Source organism: Lonchura striata, chromosome 4 (assembly GCF_050655825.1).
Source record: "Lonchura striata isolate lonStrDom1 chromosome 4, ASM5065582v1, whole genome shotgun sequence".
NCBI lineage: Eukaryota > Metazoa > Chordata > Aves > Passeriformes > Estrildidae > Lonchura > Lonchura striata.
Genome location: NC_140706.1, coordinates 45,193,087 through 45,219,562, shown reverse-complemented (window position 1 = coordinate 45,219,562; position 26,476 = coordinate 45,193,087). Strand labels below are relative to the sequence as shown.

The 26,476-nt window shown below is 39.7% G+C and overlaps 2 protein-coding genes across 5 annotated transcripts in view; one reads left to right on the top strand and one right to left on the bottom strand.

The window, feature by feature from the left end:
* Nucleotides 1–74: 74 nt before the first annotated feature.
* On the bottom strand, nt 75–21,177 carry INTS10 (integrator complex subunit 10). 4 transcript variants are annotated; one of them, XM_021532625.4, is made up of 18 exons: nt 20,992–21,177; nt 20,045–20,112; nt 19,242–19,345; nt 18,147–18,286; nt 17,569–17,650; nt 17,136–17,276; nt 16,559–16,730; nt 15,942–16,111; nt 12,265–12,398; nt 11,383–11,539; nt 10,647–10,729; nt 9,637–9,789; nt 8,407–8,515; nt 7,960–8,039; nt 7,344–7,506; nt 6,222–6,315; nt 2,311–2,388; nt 75–418 (listed from the first exon to the last, which is right to left on the bottom strand). In XM_021532625.4, the coding sequence occupies exons 1-18, from the start codon at nt 21,160–21,162 to the stop codon at nt 262–264; spliced, it is 2,256 nt and encodes a 751-aa protein (XP_021388300.4). In that variant the 5' UTR covers nt 21,163–21,177; the 3' UTR covers nt 75–261. The 4 variants fall into 4 exon arrangements, with proteins under 4 accessions (XP_021388300.4, XP_021388301.2, XP_021388302.1 ...); XM_021532626.3 differs by having other exon boundaries at nt 11,383–11,536; XM_021532627.4 differs by lacking the exon at nt 2,311–2,388 and having other exon boundaries at nt 20,992–21,142.
* The window catches only part of CSGALNACT1 (chondroitin sulfate N-acetylgalactosaminyltransferase 1), a 47,283-nt gene continuing 41,975 nt past the window's right edge, over nt 21,169–26,476 (top strand). The window contains exon 1 of the mRNA XM_085578931.1: nt 21,169–26,462. The gene's annotated coding sequence lies outside the window, so the exon portion shown is untranslated. The remainder of the gene's footprint in view (nt 26,463–26,476) is intronic.

The following is a 26,476-nucleotide window of genomic DNA, read 5'->3' as shown; positions in this document are numbered from 1 at the left end:
GAAAAACTATGACACACACCTTAGTATAATGCTATGGAAAAAAAACCCAAAAACAAATAGAATATTACAAAAACTTCTTAAACAACATTTTATTTATAAAGTTTGATCTACTCACATAAGGTATCAAGCAATGCAGAACCTGTAACTTACAGGGAACTTCTTGACCCTCTGAACAAGAGACTTTCCACTGCTATGCTGCTTGTTCATGCCAAGAGCCTTCCCTTCTCTCCATAAAAGACACTGCATCAGGATCCAGTCCATTCAAGCAAGAGTCTGCAGCAGCAGTATTTTCTCATTAATGCAGAACCTATGCAAGACCACCATGAGATTTTCCCCACAGCGTGAGACCTGGCGCTCCATGGCCAGGCGGAAATCTTCCTTCACTCCTTTAGTTATACCCCGGGTAACTGTGTGGTGCCTTAAGCCATGAAGGAGAGAGAGACAGACAAAATCAAATCATGATTATCTTGTGAACGACAGTCTTTTAAAAGGTACTGTGTGCCACTTACTATATATTTATGGTCCATATCTGAGTTTATTTAATGAGAGTCAAAGAGCCTGTGCTATGCTATTTTTTAAAAATCATGTTTAATAGGTTACAAGTCTTTCAACAGTTAGAAGCTGCAAAAAAATATATGTTCTCACTGCTTTGACTGTGACTGCTGAAGGGGGAAATAATGTCAATCTTCTGAATAACAGGAAAATCCATTCTCTTAACCCAGTAAGCAGAGAGTTCTCTTTGCTTAGGGAAAGGATTTTTTTTTTTCCCTCTCTGCTTTTGCTGCCCAGGCCACTTCTTCCCTGTAATCACCTCTATATATGGTTGGGGTTGAAAGAAGAGTGAAAGATAAAAGGTGAACTTGCTTTCAAGTTCAAGGTGGAGCACAGGTGCCACCATAAAGAGCAGAGGGCATCTTCTACCAATATCAAAGTGCAGGAAGGAGCTTTATAATGCTTTATAATCACACTGATAATGCTGTGACTAGTGGAGGGCACAGTGAGCACAAAACCCAAATCAAGCCAGGCTGCATCAGCAGAAGCCACCTCTTATAAAGATACTAGACATCAGGCAAGGGGTTACATTTATTCTGAGCACAAGTTCAGGACTTATTTTGAAACAGAACAAAGGTCCAGCTACTGAGCAAGGTAAAGCAGTGCTGGCTGGGGGAAACTTATGGGATATTGGCCTGTTAAAGGCCATTTTTATGAACAGTTCTTTGTCCTTACACTGGCCTCAACACCTAAATCTTGTCCTTAAAACAATGTTCTGCAGCACCAAAGCACTTTACTTGCACTGGTCCAGAATTGGGTAAGTAAGATCAAGACTTTGTAACAGCTACCTGCAAGCCCTGCTTGGGAAGGAGAGAAAAAGACATGCCCTGAAACGAGAACCTTAACACGACTGAAGGAACCAGCATAAATTAATTTAGAGAGAAAAGCATAATGCTAATGCTGAGATGAGTCCTGAGTCATGGGTAAGAAGGGAAGAGCTGGTCTGAACCCAGCAAGCCCACTGAAAGACAGAAAGAAAATAAAAAATAAAGGGTGAGGGCATCTGTGCCCATCCAGAGATGCTGGGAACAAGGAAGGGAAACAGAATTACATTCACCAACAATACCACACAACTTTTGTGTAAATAAAGAAGTCCAGCATTTGACAAGAGACTTCTCTGCCAAACAGTAGAGACCTTTGCAACACATGAAAAAGGCAAAGCCTACTGGGCAATTTCTTGGTGAGCTATGCTAAGTAAAGCAAACCTGCACTGAAAATATTCAGAGGCTATGGGATAAGTCCTGTTTTCAGTCTTTATTGTCTTAAGCATTGCTGGCAGCTGAGTGCTATGGTCAGTTACAGCCTGAAGAAGAATATGCAACCTACAGCTACTGAGCAAGCCAGCAGCACTTTAGAAGATGAGAGTTCTATTACAGCTGGAAAACACAAAACAGAATTCAGAACAAACTAAATGAAGAAAAGTTTCTGCAAATGGATCCAGGAACCAGTATCTTGAAAATAAGGGTTATGCTCTTGCTAATATATGATGGAACAACAGTAAAACTTTTGAGGATTTCTACATTATTGTTTAAATTCAATAGTGATTACTAAATTGACAGGACACAGATACTGGCAACTTATGGGAAAAAGAAAAATAAATGTCATTATAGAACAACATGGTTTGCCAGGCAATGTAGGCACAAATGAAGAAATTAAAAAAAAAGATAAATATTGAGTAACAAATTGCTGAAAACCATGGGCAGTAAAACATGTTGACAAAACACAGCACACTATGAGCAGGGTTTTTCCACTTGGTACCTGTCAGCAGTCTGTATGCTGGGCTGTAGCACAGGTATGAATTCCTGCTGCAGTAACCCCATGGGAGGGCTAGAGGTCCTTTAAAAAACAGCAAATAGCAGCATTCAAACACCCACACACCAACTCCCCCTCTGGTGCAAAACAACTCTCCAAAAAAGGAGTAACAAAACTAGGGTGAGCTCACACAGCAGTATGACCACCGAGCAGCCAAAGGGGTGCAGGACTCTTAACAGCATCAAACATGCAAATATCCCCAGATTTCACTGCAAGGCTGTTCTACATTTGTGGTCTAAATATATACACATATTTTTGGACAGTTACACCAGGAGAAAGGACAGCAGCAGGTGCAAAACCAATACACAGTTGTACTACGATGAACTGTCACAGCTCTTCCAAGGAAGCATGTCAGTCAGAAAAGATTTAATCAGAGGAGCACTGCAGATACCACAGCTTCCCTCCAATACTGGCAAGAGCATGTCAGCAAAGTGGGAGAGCCCACACCTTGGAGCTAAAGGATTGACTGCTGAGCCCAAGCTGAGTGCATGCACAGCGGGTATCGGCCAGGTTGAGTACATGGCAGTATTTGTCAAAGGTTGGCCAAGTATCTTTTCATTAGCCCACAGATGGACTCTTCCACCTTTACAAATTCTAACTGCATATAAAATCAGCTCTTAGAGCATGGTACAATGCCAGAGCACAAATGCCTGCTCAGAGCAAGCTCCTATTTATGACCAGGGTCACAGGAACTAACCACCAAAAGCTGTCTCAGCTGAAAGACAGTTTGTCTTCTTCAGGAAATGAAATTTTTATCTCTATGTACTATCTAGAACAAGATACAAGAACCTTAGAGATTCAGTCTAGAGCAATACCCCACTTAAGGAGAAGAGAAAGGAGAAATTTGGTATATAGGAGAGAGATTTAGCTTCTTAATCTAAGTCTCTTATAATGTCACCTAAATCTTAATAGGCACCTGAGTATTGAGTGCACCCCCACTGATGCTATGAAGGGAGCAGAGAAGCAAAACTCGCAGTTAGATTCCTGTAATTCTGAGTTAGGTGCCTACCTACAGATCTCACAGGTGGGCATTTGGCTTAGCAGCTATGGTTTATTGATAAATACGAAGCTTATAAAAGTCAAATACAGCTCTAATACAGCTACAATAACCTGAAATAAAATAGCTAAAACAATTATTCCATCAAATGAGATAATTTTTCGAGAGTTCTTGGCATGAGTAAGTCCAGCATTTGCAAAAACGAACAGGGGAAACAGAAAATACAAAGGACCAGCAAGATGTTATTGGTCCCAGAGTGGCAGATGTTTGCAAAAGCAATTCTGTGCAATTGTGTCTTCATTTCTATTTGCAAGATCTGCAGTCAGAACTAAGCATACACATGTTCACAGAGTAAAAATTACACTTTCAAGATACTTTGTTTCACTTCTGACACCAAGGAGAGATGTGATGGGAATATGAGTAAAAATAAGGACACAGCTTTCGGATCAAGTTTTAGGCCATTAGGGAGGCTACAATGAGATTAATTAGAGTAAGATTTATCAAAAAGAGGAGCAAGATATTAAGCAGCAATTTCATGCATAGTGCTCTTCTCCTCTTTAGCCTCACTAACTAAACTGCCCCTACTGATATGAATATCAGAAAACTGTTAAACTTGGCTTTTCTAGAAGGGAGTTTAAAAGCACTCAATGGTGCTGGATTCAAAGCTCATAAAACAAATCTTGTTACCACCACAAACAGAATGAGCTGGCTGTATTACCAGTTAAAATCAAAACCATGGACCATCTCATTACCACAGTGGATGCAAGCAAAGGGAAATATTTTGCAGAACCTAATTATAAGTCTGCAGACTACCAAGATCTTACTTCATCTTTTGTAAAAGCACACTGCAGTTTGCTTTACGGAGTTCAGAAAAATGAATATAATTTCCTATGAAGTATAAAGTACTTAGAAAAAAGTACTGGAAGAAGAATGAGGAATTCACCTGGGGAGAAAATACCCTGTAAATCATCAAACAAAAAGCAGTCCTTGTAAAAGATACATAGTATCTGCAATACATTTCCCATCCATTAAGATGCAGGATTACTACATTTATGCACAGAAAAGATCAGACAAAGGAACAACTGCTTTATCTTTGGCTTGTTGTGTTGAACTCAGAGTCTTTGTCAGCATGAATCAACAGCATCTGAGCTGTCCCTGCTAATTCATGGGAGGATGGTGCAGCAGCTCACCCAACCAGAACTGGTGATAGTTTTGAAAGATGTAAGCAGTCTGCAGATACTGAACCTACCAACCATTGTCCCAGGAAACAGGGCTACACTGGCACACTTTACCAAAAACCCCAGCTAGAGGAGGCTGTGAGCTAACCAGGTCAGCACTGGTGGGTGACACCAGCCCTGGGCTTCACACCAGCCCAGCTGAAAAAATACCTGCGGTACCAGGGGAATAGACATCATCTCCAACCAGTGGCTTATGCCCTCAACTGTCCCTTCCTTCAGCTCTCTGGTGAAGTGCTTCCAGCCCTACACAGCCACATGAAAGATGCTGTGCACAGCTTTTCCAGCTGGACAGGATATTTGACTGTTTTGGCCCAGTGAGCACAAAGAAATGGACTTCTACAAGCCCTTCCGTCATTGAGGAAACATCACTGATCAAAAGAAGGTCAAAGAGGGATTCTGTCCTGCTAGCAACACTTCTCCCTACCTCCTTCCTGACTGGGGGGGTCAGAACAGAAAGTAACTGTGGCCACGCCAGTCAAACGGAGCCAAGAGAAACAGCACTGAACTACTGCAATGAAATGGAGACAACAGGTAAAAGTTACCAGATGGAGTCTTCAGTGCTAAGCCCTCTTGCTGGCAAAGCTTATTACTTAACACCCTGTGTGGTGCAGCAAGTCCTGAAGCTTGTTTTCATACAGCTGGTTACAAGCAGTGAGATATGGCAAGGGTAAAAGTTTGAAAATCTAGAGCTTAAAAGAGAAAATTCTCCGTCACATAATTAAGCATTTGAATTTCTACTTTTCCTTTAATTACAACTAGTATCTCATTTTTGTGTTGATCACCTAGATCTCTGGAAAATCTATTTACTTGTTAAAATCTGGATCCTGTTGTCTCATGTTAGACTCCCATTTTGAAAATTTCAGCCCATTTCTGGTTAGTGAATAGCAAGCATACACTGACCCTAAGTAGTCAACAAACTTTAAGCAATCCCCCTTTTAGGAAGCAAAATACTACAAGTTCTCATAAACAACCAAGATACTCCAAAACATTATGCCACTAAAACCCTGCAGCAGATTGTTTTGAATCAAGACTGAACAAGTAAGAACACCCAGGAAGTTAATCCAAATTATTAATTTACTTCAGCATCTTGTAATAAACTAAGCAGAATAAGATGACCTGCTGATTCTAACAGGTTACTGGAGTGTAGCTGGAATATAATTTAATTTATATTTTTACTTAAGTTTTTCATCATTCAGTGGACTTTCATGGATTTTGTTTGCAAAAATAAGCAAAATCGTGCTTTTTGCTCAGCATTACTCTTCAGCAAAATTAGTAACAACACCTTGCACTCATGCCTAATTATTTGAAGAATTCCTGCAAAGTGCAAGTGTCTACTTGAAAGAGCACAACTAATCACTTCAATATCAATCACTCTAAAGCAAACGCCACACTCAGAAATAAAGTCCTGTAAAAGCAGGAATTAAAGCTGAAGAGCCCCCCCAAAAGAATACATAGATCAGCAGGAGTCAGAAAAAGAAACTCATGGCCTTGTTTGAACTCCTTAAATTTAAGCTCAAAGACATGACAAAGTATCCAGAAGATAACATGAAAGCAAAGACAACCAGAATATACTCCCTTTTTTTTTTTGCCAAAGAAAACAGTAAATGCTTTTTTATCCTTACTTGATCAACATTGCTTGATTTGGCAGCAGTTCCAGATGAATTTTCCCTCCTTCCTGTGTTCTTAAATAAGCAAATTCCTCCAACATATCAATATCTGAAGAAAACGTTAAAGATTTGAGTAGGGAAACAATGATTGAGAACATTCTTTCTTATGCCTCACATCTGAAGCCACATAGCTGAGTCAAACTGAAAAGCTATTGAAGTACCTCATTATTAAAAGTGATAGAGAAGATCACAGCATGTATTCCTAATCCTCCACAAATGGATGAGAAATGGCTTTTATAAGTGAAGAACACATCCGTTAGTTTCCTTTCTTTTTTTCTTCATATGTAGTCAGAGGTAAAGAAGGCTGATCGCAAAATTCCCTGGGTTTCACTTCCTTTTCCTGTACTCCAGATTATGAAAGCAGTGCAAACTGAGGCTACATCTGAAGCAGGTGCCACCACGGTGGCACATTATCACCCTTTTTAGTTTTCTATTTTGATCTCTTATTTAGCTGCTTGTTTTGTGTGGGCTCTTTCCTTTAACACCACAGTTTATTTAGTTGTCTCAGATAGGAGTTAGACCCCCCCTTGCTTCCTGAGGCCCATGGCTGGATGTCTATTTAGGTTAAACATGAAACTGTCCATTTGTGTGTATGATGATCAAAATTTATGTAGATATCTGAATAGATAAATCAGATGTGCTTTGTATGATCTTTGACATAGCTCATTATCTTACTCAACCCAAACATGTTACCCACAGAAAGCATTTCACAAACAAGAGCCAAAATCATTCAGCTCTGCAGCACAGGTGCCACCTTATCTTTTTTGTTAGCAGCCTTGTACATAATGCCCTGTATTTCTTAATGAAAAGATTGCTATCACTCACATGAGGAGCCTGAGCTCCTGTGGTTTTCCTGAATGGAAATGCAATGGCAGTGTACTTAAGGGTACTCTCAAGTGCCAGGGCACAGGAGGCATATTTACAGTCCATTGTGTACTGAGCCTACTACAAGAGGTTTTCTTGGAATGAAAATTAATACAGAATATATTTCAGAGAGAGAGCTACTGTGGAAACTAACACCTTTTTCAACACCACAGCACAAGATGTGAAAGACATTCTTGGTTAGAGAAAGGATACTTGTGACATAGTTGAAAAAATTCTCATACTGGAAGTTTCCTTGCTGGCAGATTTTGTTGATGGCTTTCAGGAACAAGTTCTCACCCCTCGGCCACTCATGCTGAAGCAGAACAACTACGTGGCCCAGTGCCATATCATCTCTGTTGTCTGTGAAAGCTCTAAGCTTCAGGGAGAAAAATTACATTCAGACAATCAGGAAATATATGTTGCTTTCAAAAACACATAGGATTTATCTCACCTAGACCTGTGCAAATACAGAAGTTTTTTAAAAGTATATATTAAAGCAGAATGAAATACATTTTTAAAGTAGGTTGGAAATTTCCAGCTAAAATACCAAATCCTCTCCACTGACTTGTAAGAGAAGTCTGAACAGAGACAAAAATTTTGAGATCTGTTCTGTCTTCTCTGCTCAAAACCAAAACAAATAGAGAAAAAAAAATGAAAACAAACCCTCCTCCATCAAAACTCCACTCCCCTCTCCAAATGAAGACCCTCCCCTAACCCATTTAGGTAAGAAGGACTGAGACACAGCCCTGGGACACAGCCATGCAGTTTCAGGATACATAAACTAGGCCTTAACGACAAGGAAGTTCCAATTACCTTGGAGCTATCTTACCTTGAAACAAGCTAACAACAGATGAAGGCAGTAAGGCATGATAGCTCTACTGGTACATGGCCAAAGCTTCAAATCAGACCCTGCAACAGAGCAGTTCTTTAGGGGTCTCACAACAGGTAGGTTGAAAGAAATTGAGATGGAGCAAAACAAGTCCAAAATTACCACATCCCAGGCAGGGAGGAAAGCTTTAAATGTAAATTATGACTGATGCAGAATGTGAAGTGAAACATTTAAATTTTTCTTCTTCACTTCTCTTTTCTCCTGGTAGGACTTTGCCACCAATATACTTTAAAAGGTACAAGCAAGAAAACCTCAATACAAAACCAACAGGGAATAAAAAACTTCCTCCCTTTTCATACTACAAAATGAGAATAATTATATACTCAACCAGAACACATTAACTAAAATTCAGCTAACACTGAGTTTAGGGTAATAGCAACTCCATACCTTTCCTGAATTTTGACTTGACTTTAGGTTGCTCCTCTTGTACTTTACTTCCTTCTTGTATTGGAAGTAAAATACAGCACATGAGGTCAAGCACTTTTTCACACGTTTGCTGTAAAAGAAGGGACATTATAATGCTAAATTTAAATTACAGTTCTTAAATATTCATATATGTTAATAATGATAAAAAATTTCAGACACCACAGAAGGACAAAACAATCACAAAATTCTTTGCTAGAACTTGAGTTTACTTAATATACAGTACAGCCTGGCTAAGTAAAAAGATTTAGCTGTCACTAAATAACCTCTGAGAACCTACATACATCATTTTAATAGTGAAAAAATTGTATTGACATTCTTCATTTCAAGAGGGTAAGACCGATATAACTGCAATCAAAAATTATTTTGTTTTGAAGAATTAAGTTTTTAAATGAATTCTTAAAATAGTTTTGTAAAACTTATTCTGTTCATGGTAAAAATAGAAAGGAAAATAGCAATCTGACAGCATGACAGAATTTCAATGGATTTTCAATGCTATTTCCTAGCAAGGAGTTTGTGGGAATATATGATCATGTTTCCACTGAAAAAGTATTACAGTGAAAGGAACAAAAACACTTGTCCAGCAGTACTAGGATGATGTTAGACCCTAAGAGACAGAGCCTTTATTGTCAGTGCTGACTCTGACTGACCTCAGACCACCATGCACTCCTGCAATACTAAAAACATAAAATATCTATTGTAAAACTAGAGCAAGTTCAGAGGTCAGGCCAGACAATATTGTTCTGGTGTCTCTTATATCATCAGCTAATAACTAACTCTATCGTAAGATGATCACAGAAGTTCCTTTGCTTTTTATTTCGTCTGCCACATGAAGCCAGTATCTAAAAGAAATCCCCCTCAATCTAAGGAACTAATTCAGTAAAGCTAAGGAATTCAAATTAAGCCTACATTTACAGACAAGTCAAACACATGTAGCCATGAAAAAACTTAACTAACCTCCCAAATCTTCACTATCAAAAAGACTATACACATATATAAAGAGCTGCTAATGGACGGTCAGTTAATGTGGCACAGAGTATAATTCTCCCAGTAAAGCACAGATCTTTCAGTAGACCCTGGCTTATGTTTGATATCCTGCTGAAAGCAGGCTCACAGGAATATTCTAAGGAAAAAGAGAAATGGGAACCACAGGGCCAGCTGATGAAGGCCCAGGGTGTGCAATGCTGTACGTACCCGGTATTCTCCAAGGGCAAAGTGGCACGATGCTAACTGGATTAGTGCTCTCTGATTTTCTAAAGATCCTTGTCCTGTAATTTGCTGGGGAGAATGAGAGCCCTGAAGAGCTGCTAAGTGATGTAGGCTGCTAATTGCTTTTTTGTATTGTCCCTTTGAAAAAGAATAATAAAAACAACATGTTAGGGTCTTTTCTATAAAATAGGTAGAGAGAGAGTAAAAATTCTCATACAGGAAGCTTTCAAAATGGAGTGTGTCCAAGTAACAAGCCTTCAAATTTTTAACCTAAACTAATAATCTCCATTGATGAGTTGTGTACAAGACTGTGTGTGGGTCAATCATTTACAAGGCAGTCAGAAGACAAACAAAACTCTGCTTGAAAAAGCCAGTTAACAAAATCATATTTGTGACTGAATCAAATAATTATATTCTTGAATTAATCATTACTTTATATAGACTATAAAAGTTTGAAGTAGCCCTTGTTCAGGCACAAGTAGAGCAAAAATAAAAGACTCACAAAGAAAAAATAAAGAACAAACTTTCTTCTGTAGATGGTATCGGAATGAGCATAGCCAGCCTAATTTTTGTGGAGAAGTACAGATGTTAACTGACATATGTTAAAACCTTTCACTGTTTGAAAATTCTTCTCTCTTGATTGTGTTCCAATATAATGCACTCATAGACTAATAAAATGCATTTATCTTTCACAACACTATGTATACATACACTGTCAAAACACCAATATAGATGTTTTTACACATGCCAAAATTAGCTGGACTCAACAGCTACTGGGACAGAACCATTCAAAGCAGGGCACCAAGCTTGTGGTACAAACAGTGGAGTTCTATCCCCGGAAAGGGATAAAGGCATAAAACCAGTAGATACTATAAGCAGTCAAGCTGGCTAATGAGAATTACTATTTACAAGAAAGAAGTAACTTGCTATTCACTAGAAGGAAATATAACATAATGGTGGTGTTTTTCCTAGTTTATACAATAGTTTTTTTTTACCTGGTAGATGATCATGTCCGTAAGAAAGATTCTTAACCAAAGCCAAGTTTCTGTCTTCCATGACAAACAAATTCTGGTGAACTCTGTGTTACATGATTAGAGAAGAAAAAGCAAAGGAGAATATGAAACATTTCACAGCTTTGGGTTAAACATCAATAATATATATATAAGCTGAATTTAAGAACGGAAAAAATGATACCAAAACAATAAAAGGATGAAATCCTTCACACATAGGATACTCTCTTTCTATACACATTTTTTGATTACACTTCTCTTCATGTGTCCAACAAACCTAAAAGCAGCTGGTGGTCCTGTTCACCTGCTTTTTAGAAGATAATTTTTTTTCAAAATTATCACACCCATTATTCTCAGAAAGGGAGACACAGTAAAAACACATGTTCTTAATCATGAACTAAAGCAGCCATTAGCAGAACATCCTCACTGAGCACTATCAGCCCTACTACTGACCAACTGCTCCAAGAGAAGTAGGGGTGAATAAGCAAAGATGCATCAAGAATGAAATGCATTACAAGAACAAAATATTCAGAAAAGCAACAACTGATAAAGATTCTTACTGGAACTTCTATCAGAAGTACTCAGGACCCAAAGCCATTTCAATTTTAAGGATTCATAATGGCAGAAATTCAATTTTAACAATAAAGAAGTGATTTCTAAGCAGAGCAATAAAGATGCAATTATTTTGTTTTAAATGCAGTTCTAAATGCAGTTACCTTACCTTTGTCAAGTGATTCCAGAGAATAAAGCAGCTCCCAGCTCTCTCTTGCCAGTTTGAAACTCTCTAATACTTCAATGGAGTTTGCAAGATCAGCCTTATTTACTGTAATATGGCGACTTCTTGCCTTCCCAGAAGGATCCTCGTCATCTGAGCTCTGCTTAGAAGTTAGTATAAACACAAAGATGAACTTCTTAACTTCAGAGGACTCTAAAGTCATAGCAGTTCCACTGAACACAAGAAAACAATTATGTATAGAGGTACCACGGTCCTAGTTTAAGTGGCTTTAAGTGATTTTTCACTTAGCTTGTATTAAGGTTAGATCCATCTGCTTTGCTACCAAGAACTCAGTGGCACAGTGTGATGATCAGTATCCCAAATCAACTTATTCTGTTAAACATGGCATACCACCGAGCTTCAGCCAGATTATCTGTTGAAGTACATACACACTTCACACTTTATAACTCTATTTAAGCCTACAGTGGCAGAAAGCAAAGGAAATCCTTGTGTTCTCTTTATAGGAGAGAAATTCTATAAAGTAGTGATTTTCTATCATTAAAGCAGTAGATATACTATCATGAAAAGTCAATTACTTTGGAAGTTTACTTGTAGAATATCTGACTGCTATAGGTACCTTTCTAAGAGCCTCTGCTGAGCTCCTTCATGTTAAAGCATTCACAGCAGTACATGTGTCTGCAGCAACTGCTGCAAAACTGGTTTCATTCTTGCTGGCCTTAGGAAAAAATGCTTGAAAATTGTGGTCATAAACAGATAATTCATGGTAGCTCTAAAAATATGTCTTTTACATCTATGTCAAAACCACTGTTGTCTAAATCCCAGTAGCAATGCTATTCTTGTTATGAATTAAAAAGTTTACAGAATTACCATTGTTTTTTCTCTTCCTTCAGCAAGTTTCCTCTTTTTGTGTATGTGTTTGTTACGGTCGATATCTGTATCACCATAGATGTTGGGTACATCCTCGAGAAGAACCAGTGGAGTTTGGTTTGGAGCATTTGGACCTGGATTTAAAGATAAATTAATTCACAATTGCCCTAAACTGATCTGAACGGTCTTATGCCTACAGCAAGCTGTTTTTTTTTTTTTTCCCTTCACAAGTAATTACTATAAAGCTACAGAAAACAATCCTAAATTAAGTCTTAATTTGCTTAAACTATGCTGGTAAAGCTAAGGTTTCCTCCACACATCCATATAGTGAAGGTCAGAGTGCATTTACCAGACATCATCAGAGTCTGATTGAGAGCTTCAGAGTATTTCTGAATCCCTTTCTTCTGGAGCAGTCACAAGATATACTCAGGTAGCAGGTGTTCTCTGATCGAGCATTATTTGGTTTAAATAAGTACAATTATTCAAAAGATGAACTCTGAAGCACAAATGACTCTGAAGTTAACAGCCACAAATATGGCAAAGCACAACAATACTCTCAAAATATTTCTCATGAGAAACCAAAGCAATATGCTGACAGGCACAGACCCCACAAAGAAGTTTGTGTATTTTATGACAAGATTTCCCCAGTAGGATCACCCAGTGTCAGCTTTGCCCCCACCGATTTTAGTAAACAGAATTAAACCTTTAGTAGACTGCCAGAGCTCATCTTCACTCCTAAAAAATAGAAAAGCCTCATTTTGAAACACAGAAAACAATTTCTACTTTCACTGTTGCCACAGAATATTCAGCGGGATCTGGTACCTATTATTTCACACTCCAGTGCTTAAGTTTCATTAGACATAAAATAGGAACAATACTTCTTAATCTCAAACATTGATATGTGATCCCTAGTGAGACAAGTTTTCCTTCCAAAACCATTTTTTTCCTCTGCAAAATCAAGCTGCATATAGATGTGCAAAGCTCAGTAAAAGAGAAATATAAAGGGAAAAGGAATCCTTTAATCTGTGTTCTTCTGAAATCTCTGTCAGGTAAGACAGTACTGCAAACAAGTATTTTCAGTTTGTGCATTTCTTCTATTTGCAGAAATATATGAAGCTAAGGTCTCATTCATAACTGCAAAGAACTAATCTGGGAGTTTAGGAGATGATTCATTTCATCTCTTGACAGAAAAAAAAACTTCTATTAAGCTTTTCCTATCTAGTCAAAAGTGATGTGCAAGGAGTTCACTACAACAGAAGCTCCTGTCAGAAGAAACAACCAATTTGCTCTACCTAACAAATACAGTAAATAACAAATACAATAAATACAACCAGAATAACCAGGTTGATAAATACCACCACTGAAATTGCACCTACAGCATATTGCAATCACCTCTCCTGTACCATCATGTATTCCACTATGTCAGAATCTCATGTGCGAAAACTGAAAATAGAGCTAAGACATAATGCAGAAGATTCATATCTGTTTCTCATGGATGCAAAGTACCACAACTGGGATGCTGGAAGAGTTTCACCACTAGAACCTCAAAAGCTACCTAGTTCTAATATCTAAGAAGAAAAAAAATTGGGTTTTTCTTTTACTCATACTGAATTAAATTAATGCCAGCTAGTGCTTTGCTTTCCAAACAAGTGTTCTCCTCCCAGCACCAGAAGTGCACTGCAGTCTTTATTCCAAAACCTCCAGTCCTAAAACAAAAGAAAATCCACTGTCACACTTGATTGGGGCTGCAGACCTCTTACCATACCGAAATTTACACAGACATACAAAGAGTAGTGTTGTGTTCTTCTGTCTGAGCTCTAGAATCAAAGCTTACAGAGTTTTTAATTGTTTTCTAGCAGAGAGTGTTATAAATAAACCCCAAAAAGCATAAGCCCAAACAGCAACTCCTGCCAAGCCTGGAGGCAGCCTCAAAGTTATGAGAGGTGTGAATTGCCTCATTCATTTCTCAAGTCTCCAGCAAAGTAGATACAAATTATGTAAGAGAAATGCACTGAAAAGTTTTCCCTCAAGAGGCCTCTTGCAAATCCATGCACATAAGAGTCACAGATCTAATCCTCACAGATGAGGAGACAGCGTTTTTCTCTACAACCATGGTTCCAAAATATGTAGGATTCTACATTTCTACAGTAAGATCTCCAGAGAGAAGGAGGAAAAACTGTAATGACAGAAAAGATATGAAAGGCACTGAATACCACTGGATTTCAATGCTAAAGCAGAAATGAGTAAAAGATGTCTTGGAAATAAGCTCCTGGTATCAGAAAATGACAGAGGGTATCAGAAAAGTTGCACCAAAGGAACTGCACTCTCTGATCTCAGTCTACATTCTTTTTCTGGTGGTTCAGTCAGAAAATGTTAGCTTTGAAATACTCAATTGTACAACTTAAAAAACAACATTTTCACTAGTTCTTTATTTCCTTTCTTCTTTAACTTGGAAGCAAGCAGCTAAAACTACATGCACACCTGAAATATCCTCCTGCCCAGCATAACCCTTCTTTCTTCTGGACAGAACAAAAAACTCAATCCATTAGTTAATTAGTTCTTGTACTTGTTAAAGTGACTCTATGTTCTTTGCATACCAGTGACCAAGTCATTTGTCCTCTGAGCTTAGCTATCTACTGACACTGATCAACTGATCACCCAACACACTGTAATCATCAACCAAACCCATCATTCGTACTGACTACTTCCTTACTCAAATCACCATTTGCTCCATACAGAAAAATGTAATGAAACTTATGTTCACAACACACAGAATTAAAACTGTAATTTTAACATGAACCAATAATTGTAGTATTAATAAGTACTAATTACCTATGGTGACAATTGTTTTATTGTTGCAAGGAATTTTCTATCACATCATTAAGAGCTGAAATTTCCTCTTTGTGATGCTGTTTACTTCAGTAAGTTCTAAAACAAAATGGAGCTTAAAAAAACTTTCCTCAGCTTCTGGGTCACCCCTGGAAAGTCCAATCAATCCCAAAAAAAGCAATCCAAGGTGCTCCAAGCAATCTAGTATGTCCTCAATGCAGATGCAAGTGGGTAGGAAAACGCACAGGTAACACACATATGTTAAACATTCCATTTCCCAAATAATTACAAATTAGGAGTCATGTGCAAAACATTCCTCAAAGATTATGCTTAAACTATATAAAGAAAGACAAGTTGGAAGCTTATGAATGTCAGGAAAGCTTTCCCTATTCAGCTTTTATTTACTTAATTACAAGTTTGTGTGTTCCCAATACAATGCTATCTTCACTTATTTTGACTGAAGGAAAGCAGGAAAATGTCAGCTTCAAAGAAACAAAATCAGAGGAGAAATGAAACAAACATGATGCTCATGGAAGAGTAGGAATTAACCCTAAGGATGTTTCCTATAACATCTGGTATGTTACTTTTCTCCTTGCTAGACAACCAACTACTACTGGCCAAGGCTGAAATGTTAAACTAGATTGATCTTTGGTCTGTCCAATACACATTTGTTATGAACGACTGTTGGTAAGATTAATGGCTTGGGAGAATTATAACAAGTTATAACAACATGTAAATGTTGCTTTGTGAGATGACATGTTCAAAAGACTAATAAGAAAATATCTTCATAATATTAGCAATGAAATCATGAAGGGCTCATTACAGAAGTTGAAACATAGAAAACTAACCTTGAAAGAGTGATGGCTGGATGTTGCTGACATACTGAAAAGCATTTTTGAAGAAGACCAACATTGTGGAATACACAACTTGATTCTTGTATTTAATGTGGGCTTCACTATCAAAGTTACTGATGTATCTGCAGAGATCTTTCATTCGATGCAGAATGTCACCGTAACTTCTGAGGAGAAGAGAGATAGCAAGAATTCAGGAAGTTAAAGAGAGTCTGCAACTAAAGAAAAGAATATATAATGAATATGAAAATCTCAATGTTTCTGCTGAGGATATCCCCCAGGATCAAGTCAGTGGAGGCTGGAAATACATGCTAGTGAAATTTCACAAAACATTTACCATGTTTCTCTTTACTGTGGCACATAGAGAAGGTTACCCCACAGCACTAGAGAGCTTATGCATGATTTCATGATCAAAAGTTGATTTTAGAGACTAATTTGAAAGTGATCTCCAGAGCACCATTTTTGCTTTACATTGTACAGTCTTGAAAGAAAAGCTGCTGTGAACTTACACTTCTTGTGTTAAACTTGCTCTTCAGTGGGAATTGTTCTTACTAAGAATCAAAAAGCCAAATTCTCCATGAGGGGAAATACCCAGCAAAGTAGAGCTTTCTTACCTTCTTCCCTTATCCATTTGCCACTCACACCTCATTCCCACCACGGACAATATTTTAAACAGCCTCTCCCAAGGATCTGTAATCTGGGATGATTTCTCTGTGAGACCATCTATTACATATTTCTGAGAGCTGCGCTTGCTCGGAGACATAATATCAGAGGAATCTTGTGAACCTAGAAAACCACCAGCACATTTTTCTCTTCATAAAGAAATCAAACAAATTAATTCATTTTCAAGAAGACATGTAAAAATTCTGTTTGTGCTTTCAGGATAACCGTTCTTTACACAGAAGGCTAATAGGGAGCAGCAGGCATTTCTGCCTCTTTGTACAAGAGAGCTGATAGGCTGGATAAGGACATTTTGGACATTTTGTCCCACCTCTCATATGCTGAAGCATCATGACTAAGTAGTTGAAGCACCATTTTGGTATTTTGGAATCAAAGAACTAGGAAACACTAAATACTACTAAATGTTGTCTGTGGGATACATTACATAAAAATAATGCATTTTTTATTTATGGACATCAGTGATATTAAGAGACATTCTAAGAAAACTTGATTTTGTAAAGATATTCTTACCTTGATATTGACTTTCTGTCTGTGTAGATCTAGTTACGTAGTTAATATAAAATTCTGCTGCTTTATTCAGATATTTATATAACAAACTGGCAGGAAGTCGTACATCAGGGTTGTTAATTATCAGAGGAAGAACATCACAAACTAAAACAGAAAGTATACAGAAAAATCCTTTAGGTTTGCGGGATTTTTTGTTCTATTTTTCCTACGTAATGTTTCTCAATCAGCAATGGGAGCCTTCATTTCTGAGTGACCATACACCAGAAAGAACCTCACATGAATGGCCCTAGGACCAATTTGTACCATATGGCCAGCCTGGATTAACATGGCCTAAGCCTCTTCTGACTAAAGCAGTTTTCTAATCCCAGTATCATAAAAGAAATTTACTGACCTCAGAACATTGCATAGGAAAACAAGAACATTAGTATTTTCTTACCAAATAATTTTCTAAAACAATTCACTGGAGATTCTTGGTCTTCAATACTTTCAGCATCTAATAATGTTTCTCCAAGGCCTACCTGTGTGAGCAGAGGTGACAATCAAACACTGGACCAATGGTTTTAGAAACTTTTTAAACTAAATTCAATGGGGTTGAACAGTAATTCAGTTACAATTCTATGGCAACAGCATGTGCAAGTCTCCAAACATATAATTAAACTATCCACACTCAACAGCAGGTGAAAAGCAATGTCAGAAGATAGCAAAACAGGACCAATGGAAAAACTGTGCATGAACTGTTTCAGTAAAGACATGCACAGACAGGTGAAAGTGATATATGACTGATACTCTTTCATTTACAAAACAAACTATTGTTTTATTTGCTTCCATGTGTATTCTGCCCAATCCCTTCCTGGTAGTAAGCTCAAGATTCAGCACTCTGAACTACTAGCTGCAATTAAACATGAGTAAAAAGACTCACCTTCTCATTAAGGCAAAGGAAATACATTTCAGCAGAAACTCAAAAAATTAAGTGCCAATATCCTGAATAATTACTGTGAGTTTCCCTCCTCTTACCCCATGTTGCACCACAGTCTCTGGGAAACGCCGCAGAAGTAGAAGGAGCATTTCTGCCCTTTCTAATGTGTTAAAGCACTGCTCTGTTGCCTTCAGGAGCATTTCACACTGGACCCGACCAGGAAGGGTCTCAAATAATCCTTAAAAAAAAGAAAACATTTAACTTGTTGTGTCTGAATTGTAAAGATGACTGACAAAGCATAAAAGACCATCAACATCACCCTTGCTATGCTGAACAAAAAGGTATTTCCTTTTTAATACACATACCTGAAAAAAGAGAAAACCAAATAAATATTTCTCTGTAATAGTGTTTATTTCAGTGTAAGGAACTTGACAAGTAAGACTGCTAATAAGTGGAATATTCAAAATCCTAATACTTCTGTATTTGACATTTCAATATGATTTCTCAAAATTGTTAATTTATTTTTTTACTTACATTCTATTTCTACAATTAATACTTTCATTACTAAAATGTAGGTTTTTTTCAATTTAAACATCCAGTGAGACACTAAAAAGAAACTCACATATTCTCCCTGTATGTTTTATGTTTTCACTCTAAAAAATAAATACACCCCATGAAAAATCAAATGTTTTCTTAACTGGAATATTCTTAGAGCTTCTGGAGCATGTATTCAAACAGCAGATTATAGTTTGTCAGGTGTAAATCCTGTTTTCAAAACTGCCTGTGGTTGCCAGCAGCCAAGCCCTTCTGAACACTATTCATTTTTATATCCCTCACTACATCAACAAGAATTCAGCCCATTTTCAGAATCGTACACTGTTCTCTGCAATCTGTGGGACAATGATTTTTAAGTCCCATTACACTTATTTCTTATTCAATTGCTCTTCTATGTGCTTCTTGTTTTGGCAGAGTAAGCCTACCCATATCAGAGACAAAGCAATGAGAATCAGCTTGTCATGTCCCTTTGTTTTCCTAAGCCTAACACACCAAATGAAGTCTGTACAACTGAACTGAGGGGAAAAAAACAAGCCCTGCAGTCCACAGGCAAAGTTAGAAAACCTGACATTTACTTGCTAAACTAGATAAATAATCAGAGGGTTTATCCTTCGATTACTTCAAGATAGAATCCTTACCTCTTAAAAACTGTGTCTGCTTGTCCTGGGAGTCATTCCTTAATGCTGATGTAATAACGCTGATCTCCCTCCACACAGCAGGTTGGTCTGGAAAATTCACAAACCTGTAACAAAGTTTAAGGTAAGGAATGTACAATGATCTCAAAATCTGTCTCAAAGACAAAACCTTCTCATAAAAGTATGTGTTTGGGCAAAATTGAAAATGAAACCTTCCTTTTTACAATTTATTGTAAATTAATTAGACCTTTTGTGCTTAATTTATCCACACAGACTTTAAAAAACTCTACGTTTATATTTTTGGAAATCCTGACATTTTTCTGTCCACAGAAGGGCAGTGCAGCTGGTGAAGGGTCTGGAGCACAAGTCCTGTGAGGAGTGGCTGAGGGAGCTGCGTTTGTTTAGCCTGGAGAAAAGAAGTCACAAGAGTGACATTATCACTCTCTACAAGTCCCTGAAAGGAGGTGTAGACAGGTGGGGGTCAGTCTCTTCTCCAAAGCAACCAGTGACAGGACAAGAGGACACAGCCTTAAGATGCACCAGGGAAGGTTTAGGTTAGACATTAGCAGGAATTTCTTCACAGAAAGGGTAATTAGAATGGAGTAGGCTGCCCAGGGAGGGGGGGGGGAGTCATCCTCCCCAAGGTGCTTAAGGAAAGACTGGATGTGGCACCTGCTGCCATGGTCTGGTTGACAAGGTGGTGTTTAGCCATAGTCTGGACTCAATCACCACAGAGGTCTTTCCCAAATTGATTCCATGAATGGAGCGCCTGGAATAAAGATATAGTTCCAGCTCTGATTACTTACATATCGTAGAGCAGCCTGCCTGCAGATGCTGTCCTTTCAGCATTCCTCTCGATAGTGTACATCTCATACTGCAGGATGCAAGAACAGAACATCAGCTTTCCCAAATACATTTATCAATCACATTAGTCCCTCCACTCTAAAAAACTCCCCTCAATTTGCCACAGCAGTCTGCATAAAAGAAAACTAAAGGACTGCAACATTTGCTGGAGAAATTAGAAGGTGCATTTAGAATATTTAATCACACATTAATTTAAGCATAAAATTCTGCTTGACAATGTATTTTGTATTATTAACACTAATGATCTTCTAGTATCTAAAGAAGGCCAACAGAGAAGTCAGAGAAGGACTCTTCATCAAGAAGTGGTAGGACAAGTGACATCAACTGCAGTAATGGGTACAAACTGAGAGAGGGAACTTTAGATAATATATCATGAAGAAATTCTCTAGGGTGAGAGTGGTGAGACACAGGAACAGGCTGTCCAGAGAAGCCATGTGTGCCCCATCTCTGGAAGTGTTCAAGCCCAGGTTGGATGGAGCTTGGAGCAACCCAGTCTAGTGGTAGGTGTCCCTTCCCACGGAAGCGGGGTTGGATTACATGATCTTTAAACCAGCCCTGAACGTTCCATGGCTCTGTGAATATGCTACCTTAATTTCTGCACGAACTAAAAACTTGGAATTCAAAGATCTCTTTGCCCAGGACTTGAACCCGGTCAAATGCAATGCAAAGCCCCGGGCTGCCGCAAAAGCCCCAATGAGGAGAGGCACTTTAACCAGCAGCAGCAGCAGCAAAGGATTTTCTTTTGCTTTTTAACCGCGCACCACCGCGGCACCCGGCGGCCCCGCCCCTCCCCGCTCCCATTGGCCGAGCTGCCTGTCAATCACAACCGGCCGCAGAGAGGCCGCGCGGGGCCCCGGTACCGAGCGAGTGCGGCAGCGGCGGCGCTCACTTGGATGTTGAAGTCGGCGGGGTAGAGGCTCCGCGCCGTGATGAGCCAGGCCTTGGCCGCCCACAAGTCCCCCGGCACCAGCTCCCGGGCCCGCTTCACCAGGAACTCACAGTCCCCCTGCGCCGACATCTTGCACCCGGCGCTCCGCCCCGGCCGCCGGGCGGCGCGCATGCGCCACGGCGCTCCCCGAGCCGGGCGAGCCGCGGCTTCCGCCCAGGCTGGCGGCGGACGGCGCCCTCGGCGGGCGGGAGCGGGAGCGGGAGCGGGAACGGGAACGGGAACGGGAACGGAAGCGGGAACGGGAGCGGGAGCGGGAACGGGAACGGGAACGGGAGCGGGAGCGGGAACGGGCCGGGAGAGCCCCTCGGGAGCGGCCCTCCGCCGGGCGCCGCCTTCCTAAGGCTGCTGTTGCTGCAGGCCAAAGCCGCTGTGAAAGTCCAGTGCACTGCTGCCCGGGCTAGCGCTTCTCTAAAGTTCTTACAGTCACCACAGGCAAATGCGAATGAAAAGCAGGATCTTTCACCAAAGACTGCATCCACCTTTCAGCAGCTTGGAACAGAGTCTTGCTTCTTATAATTAGATTTTAATGTTAGGACGCTTGATTACAAGCATAACCCTTAATGTTACTTAGCAGGAATTCTTAGTTTCTTTCCTTGTCACTTTCTTCTTTGCTCCTTTCAAGTAGTCTCTTCCTTTCTGATGTTGCAACAAGACTTTACAGACTTTGTACTTGGGAACTTCCACTCATCAAATCCATAAATCTACACATCTAAGAGTCAGTGCAATAATCCCTTCAGCAAATAGTTTTAACAGACTTGTAACCTCTCTTACAGGTAAAAGGTAAGGGTCTTGCTTTCCTGCTGAGGTGACCGTGGCCATTCAGAGAGACGACAAAGGCTCAGCAGAAAGTCAGTCCCTCATGAAACAGGTGTCTCCTCCTCTTCTTCTGCTCTTTCTATCAAACTACAAACTGCTGTAGGATGGCACAGGTTCCTAAAAAAGGCTTCCCAGCCTGGCAATCCCTGCAAGTGCAGCAATCTTAATCACTGGCTGGTGCGTAGGTCTACCCAGAGCTCTTCCCCATGTGCCTGTGCAGATGTATACAGCCAAATTTGATTGAATAATAATAATTTCATAGTTTTGAATTGTGGGACTGAATATGGTAATAAAGTTCTGTATTTTGTCTCTTCTGAAGCTGCCCAGTAAGAGTTGATGGGCTACTTGGGGCTCCCCATATGCTGCTTGTGAGGCCAGAATCAGGATGTTGCAAGAGTAAAATGGATGGTCAGGGGATTACCAAAAGTTATTTCTGAAAATGAGTTGATGTGTGAGGAGTGCCCTGAAAAATTGCTGGTGCTGAATTACCCCTAAGATATCAGCTAGGCAAGGGAGATGGCAGTTTTTGAACCAATTTCACAAGGTGTCCTAAAAGCAAAATGTTGCTGTATTTAATCCACTAGACAAGGGGGAATACTTCCAATGAATTGGACACACCCTTTTTGTCAACCTGTTCTGTTGAGAGTTTTAAAGTTCTTCTAAAAGTTTCAATGCCTTCTGATATTTACATATTTCACCTGAATTTTCTCACACATGTTCATGTAAATAATGATTGTTTGCCTTCTTTTTTGTGGGTGGAGAGAATTGATTGACTATTAGTTTGACCAGTGTGGTTGGAGAGGTGGTAGTTTTCACCCTCCAATCCACTGTCAGTTTTGCCATTGTATATACACTGGAGTCAGAAAATAAAGTTTGCTTTTTCTTCTTTTTTTCTTTCCTTTTACATCTAGCCTGCTTCTATGAGTTATTTCGTGTCATAGTGTGACACCCTTTTATTTTTTTTTTTCTTGTGTGTTTGCCTGTGTGTCCTCTGGACTCTGGATTAGTTTTTTCAATTTCTTTTCAAACTGTAAATAATCTGGTTTGTGTTTTTGTTTTGTTTTTTTCCAAATGAAGTACTGCTGTCTCTTGTGGAGATTTGTTGAATCCTTGCTTCTGCATTCTGAATGCTCCATGTGTTTGCCAGTCCACTCAGCCCTTCCAGGCAAGGAGAAGTTGAGAGTCCAGTTTTGTGTGGTACAAACAGCATAACTTCACAGAAGAGAAGAAGTCTGAAGGGGACATAGACAAAGGTGGTTGGGGCTTGTAAGAGTTTAAACCTAAGAAAGGATTTACATTAAGGCTGCCTGACCCCTGAACTTAGGAGGTAAAACTGTTTGCTCTGTGATCCTCATATAGACACAAGACGAGCAGCAGGATCAGACTTGGAACATGAACTTGGTTTTCAGCCAGGCCAACAGTTTAGAGCCACTAATGTACTAAACTTGAACTACTGATGTGCCAATGGCACTGCATGCTCATCTCCCATTCCAGGAGCCGTGCATGTAGGTGGTGGTGGGGTTGGGCTACACCTGTCAGGGTCTGAAGCTTCCTCACCACTTACAGTGGCCTTCCTGAGTTCTTGCCCAGATTGTGCTGTTTGGATTTCCACAGTGCAGGACATGCTGAATCTCAATGTTTTAGCCAGACAATTGGAAGTGCACTCAGCCTCCTTCCTGCAGGAATACAGGACTCAGCTGAAATGCCTACATGAGCCTTGTTTTTCAGGAAGAGGCTTTGTGACCTTCTATAGCAGGAAAGAGGCAGCACTGACCTCAAGGCAGTGGTGAAGGATGATTTTTCCCTGGGAAGAATGTCCCATTTCTCGAGGAAGGCCTGTGAGTAACAGAGATAATTCAGGCAGTGTAGCTGATGCAGCACAGGGACAGATAAAACATGTGTGCAAAGGCCATATTTTAGACCTTGGTGGTAGTGCTTCAATTTGCTTCTGCATCACAAGTGAGTCTGCATGGGCCAGGAGAGTGTTTGAAAGGTGTTAGGTTGGCACTTGGCAGCAGCAAAGGGCTCTGAATATCATTCTCCACCTTCCACATTTCTGGATCAGTATAATCCCAGCAGACAGCAGTTGTTCTGTGTTGGATTTCCTGGCTCAGTGCCGTAGGCTGCTGTAACTTACATTGGACCGAAGTATTTACAACAAGCCCTAAGGGTGCATAGGTTGGGTTTTAGGTATGGGATAAAGTGGTCTATGATGTGGCAGTGCAAAGGTTGGGATAACTGCTGTGCTAAGTGGTGAGGGCTTGAATTGATAGCCACTCCTTAGGCCTAGGGAGCAGGAGTTGATGTCTAGCATGGTAACAAGGAAGCTAAAGCTTAGCATAATACTGAAAAGATTTGAAATGGGTCATCTTCTTAACATCTGAGTGAGGCCTTGGAGAAGACAATCTGTGTTGAGCTAGCAGTGTGGTGGAGTCTACAGAAAAACTAGGGATCATGCAAAAGGTTTTGTTATTTTGTAGATTTTTTTCATCAATTCTGTCCTTTGCTTCGACAGAGGAATTTCTACAGCTGACATGAGTTGTCTGGGCTTTCAGTCACTCGGAATTCTCAGTGTCTTCTTTGTCTGTTGCAGCTGAAGGACACTAAATTGAGATTGGATGACTGGGTGCTAGATAAGAAGGGGGGAAAAAAGGAGATTGGGAACCCAAGAGTGGAACAGCAAGGAATGTGTGGGAACCAATACAGCCCTCTGCATAAGGTGATATCCATTAATGACCTCATAGATGGCAATATCATTACAAATGCTTATGGTTTATGTTTCAGCAGATTTGGTAGCTTCTCCCAAAGTGACATAATGGAGATCTTTGACTCTGAAACTGCAGTTGACAGTTGAATCCAAATTACGGCTTCAAAACACTGAAGTTGGCTACAGTCCACTTAATTTCTGTAATAGCCTAAGGCAGCTTTTAATAATTGACCTCATTTTCACAGAATCAAAATAATTTAGGTTGAAAGGGACATCAGGACATCATCTGGTCCAACCACCTGCTCAATGTACAAATTAATCTACTTTTATTATATTAAAATAAACAAAAAATCAATTTCAAGAAAAGAATGAGTATTACCAATTGCTTTCAGCCTACAGTTTGACATTGATGAGTGGTGGGGAGTCTGGATTTGTAGGGGGAAACATTTTGGTAATCTTAAGAGCAGGTATTATTATTGTGAGATGTGTTAGAATACCTGCCTAGCTTTTAGATCTGGGGAACCAAACAAGATTGTAATTATCTTCCACACAGCACAGACAGAATTATTAATCACTCTACTCTCATGTGGCCAAATCTATGCCCATATGACTCCAGTGACACTCCAGCTGGGGCTTTGGACACAGTGAGTTGTCTGGTGGTGTGAGAACACAATAAAGCAGCACACTGCTTAGTTCACAAATAGGATCTTAAATTGCATTAAATTTACAGGGCTAAAAGCTTAGAAAATGCTGTATTTCACTACTAAGTAGAAGGTACTTTTTTGCAGAAACTTAGTCTGTCATTTATGGAAACACTTTTCAGGAGAGAAATTCATTTTCACCTGGAAGGATTTCAAGAGAAGCTGTTAAATCAGTAATTTTTCCATATAGACGTTCACTAAGTAGAGAAAGAACACAAATAGAGAGAAATTAACTCCTGCATATACTTCATTTCCTTCTGCTGCCTTCCTACATATTCAGGCTCATTATATCCCTGTGGCAACTCCGAAAGATATATAAATAGAAGAGAAATTCTAAATTAACCAACTGCATATGTTTGTCCCCACTTTTAATTCTGCAGTCACATTGAAAAGTGCATTCCACAGTTTGTATTTTCCCTTTTCTATTCTTGTCCCTTACCCATGCCATTCTTCCTTGCAAGTTCTTTCTGCACACATGTTGCAGGCATTCATCGCCTTGTCATTTGGAGTGGCACACATCTCTAAAAATGTTGCTGTCTGCAACCTCTTTTTGGGAAAGCCATCATGGGTTCCCTTGTAGGCAGTGAAGCCCCGAAGGCAGCTCAGCGGACCAGATGCAGGTTGGACTAGGTTGAACTGTGCTCTGAAAACCTTTGCTAGGTCTCCATGGCTTGTAAAAGGAATGGAGGGAGCTGTCCTCACCTGCAGAGATCTGTGTGGCAGTTTCCTGTATGTGGTGATGAGTGTGGCTTTACCAGGTTGCTCAGTGTCCTTAATCTGTTCACCTTATGTACGCAGGGTCAGCCTCTAAAGATGCCCTCAGTGATGGAGACATCATTCCTGGGAGGGACAGTTCACTCATGTAGCTGCAGTCTCTGGTGGCTCTCTGAGCTCTCTGCACTACACACAAAGCTAGGCAGCAGCATGTGACTACTGATTTCCTTTAATCAGAGAGCACTGCTGGGACTACAGCGTCCCAATGGAATTGCATTAGAGGTTTCCTCTCTAAGTACTGCGCCTTTCAGGATTGCTTTCCAACAGCACTCTGAACGGTTTAAGTGGGGAAGGGAGTTTGAGCAAGCAGTCAGTCATCAATAGCATCCTGCTCTTAAGCCAAGGTAACGACGGCTGGTTTGAGTGTGCCTTCATTTCCCCCAAGTGCATGCAGGTCTGCTCCCTGAATGCAGGTATGTATACGTGT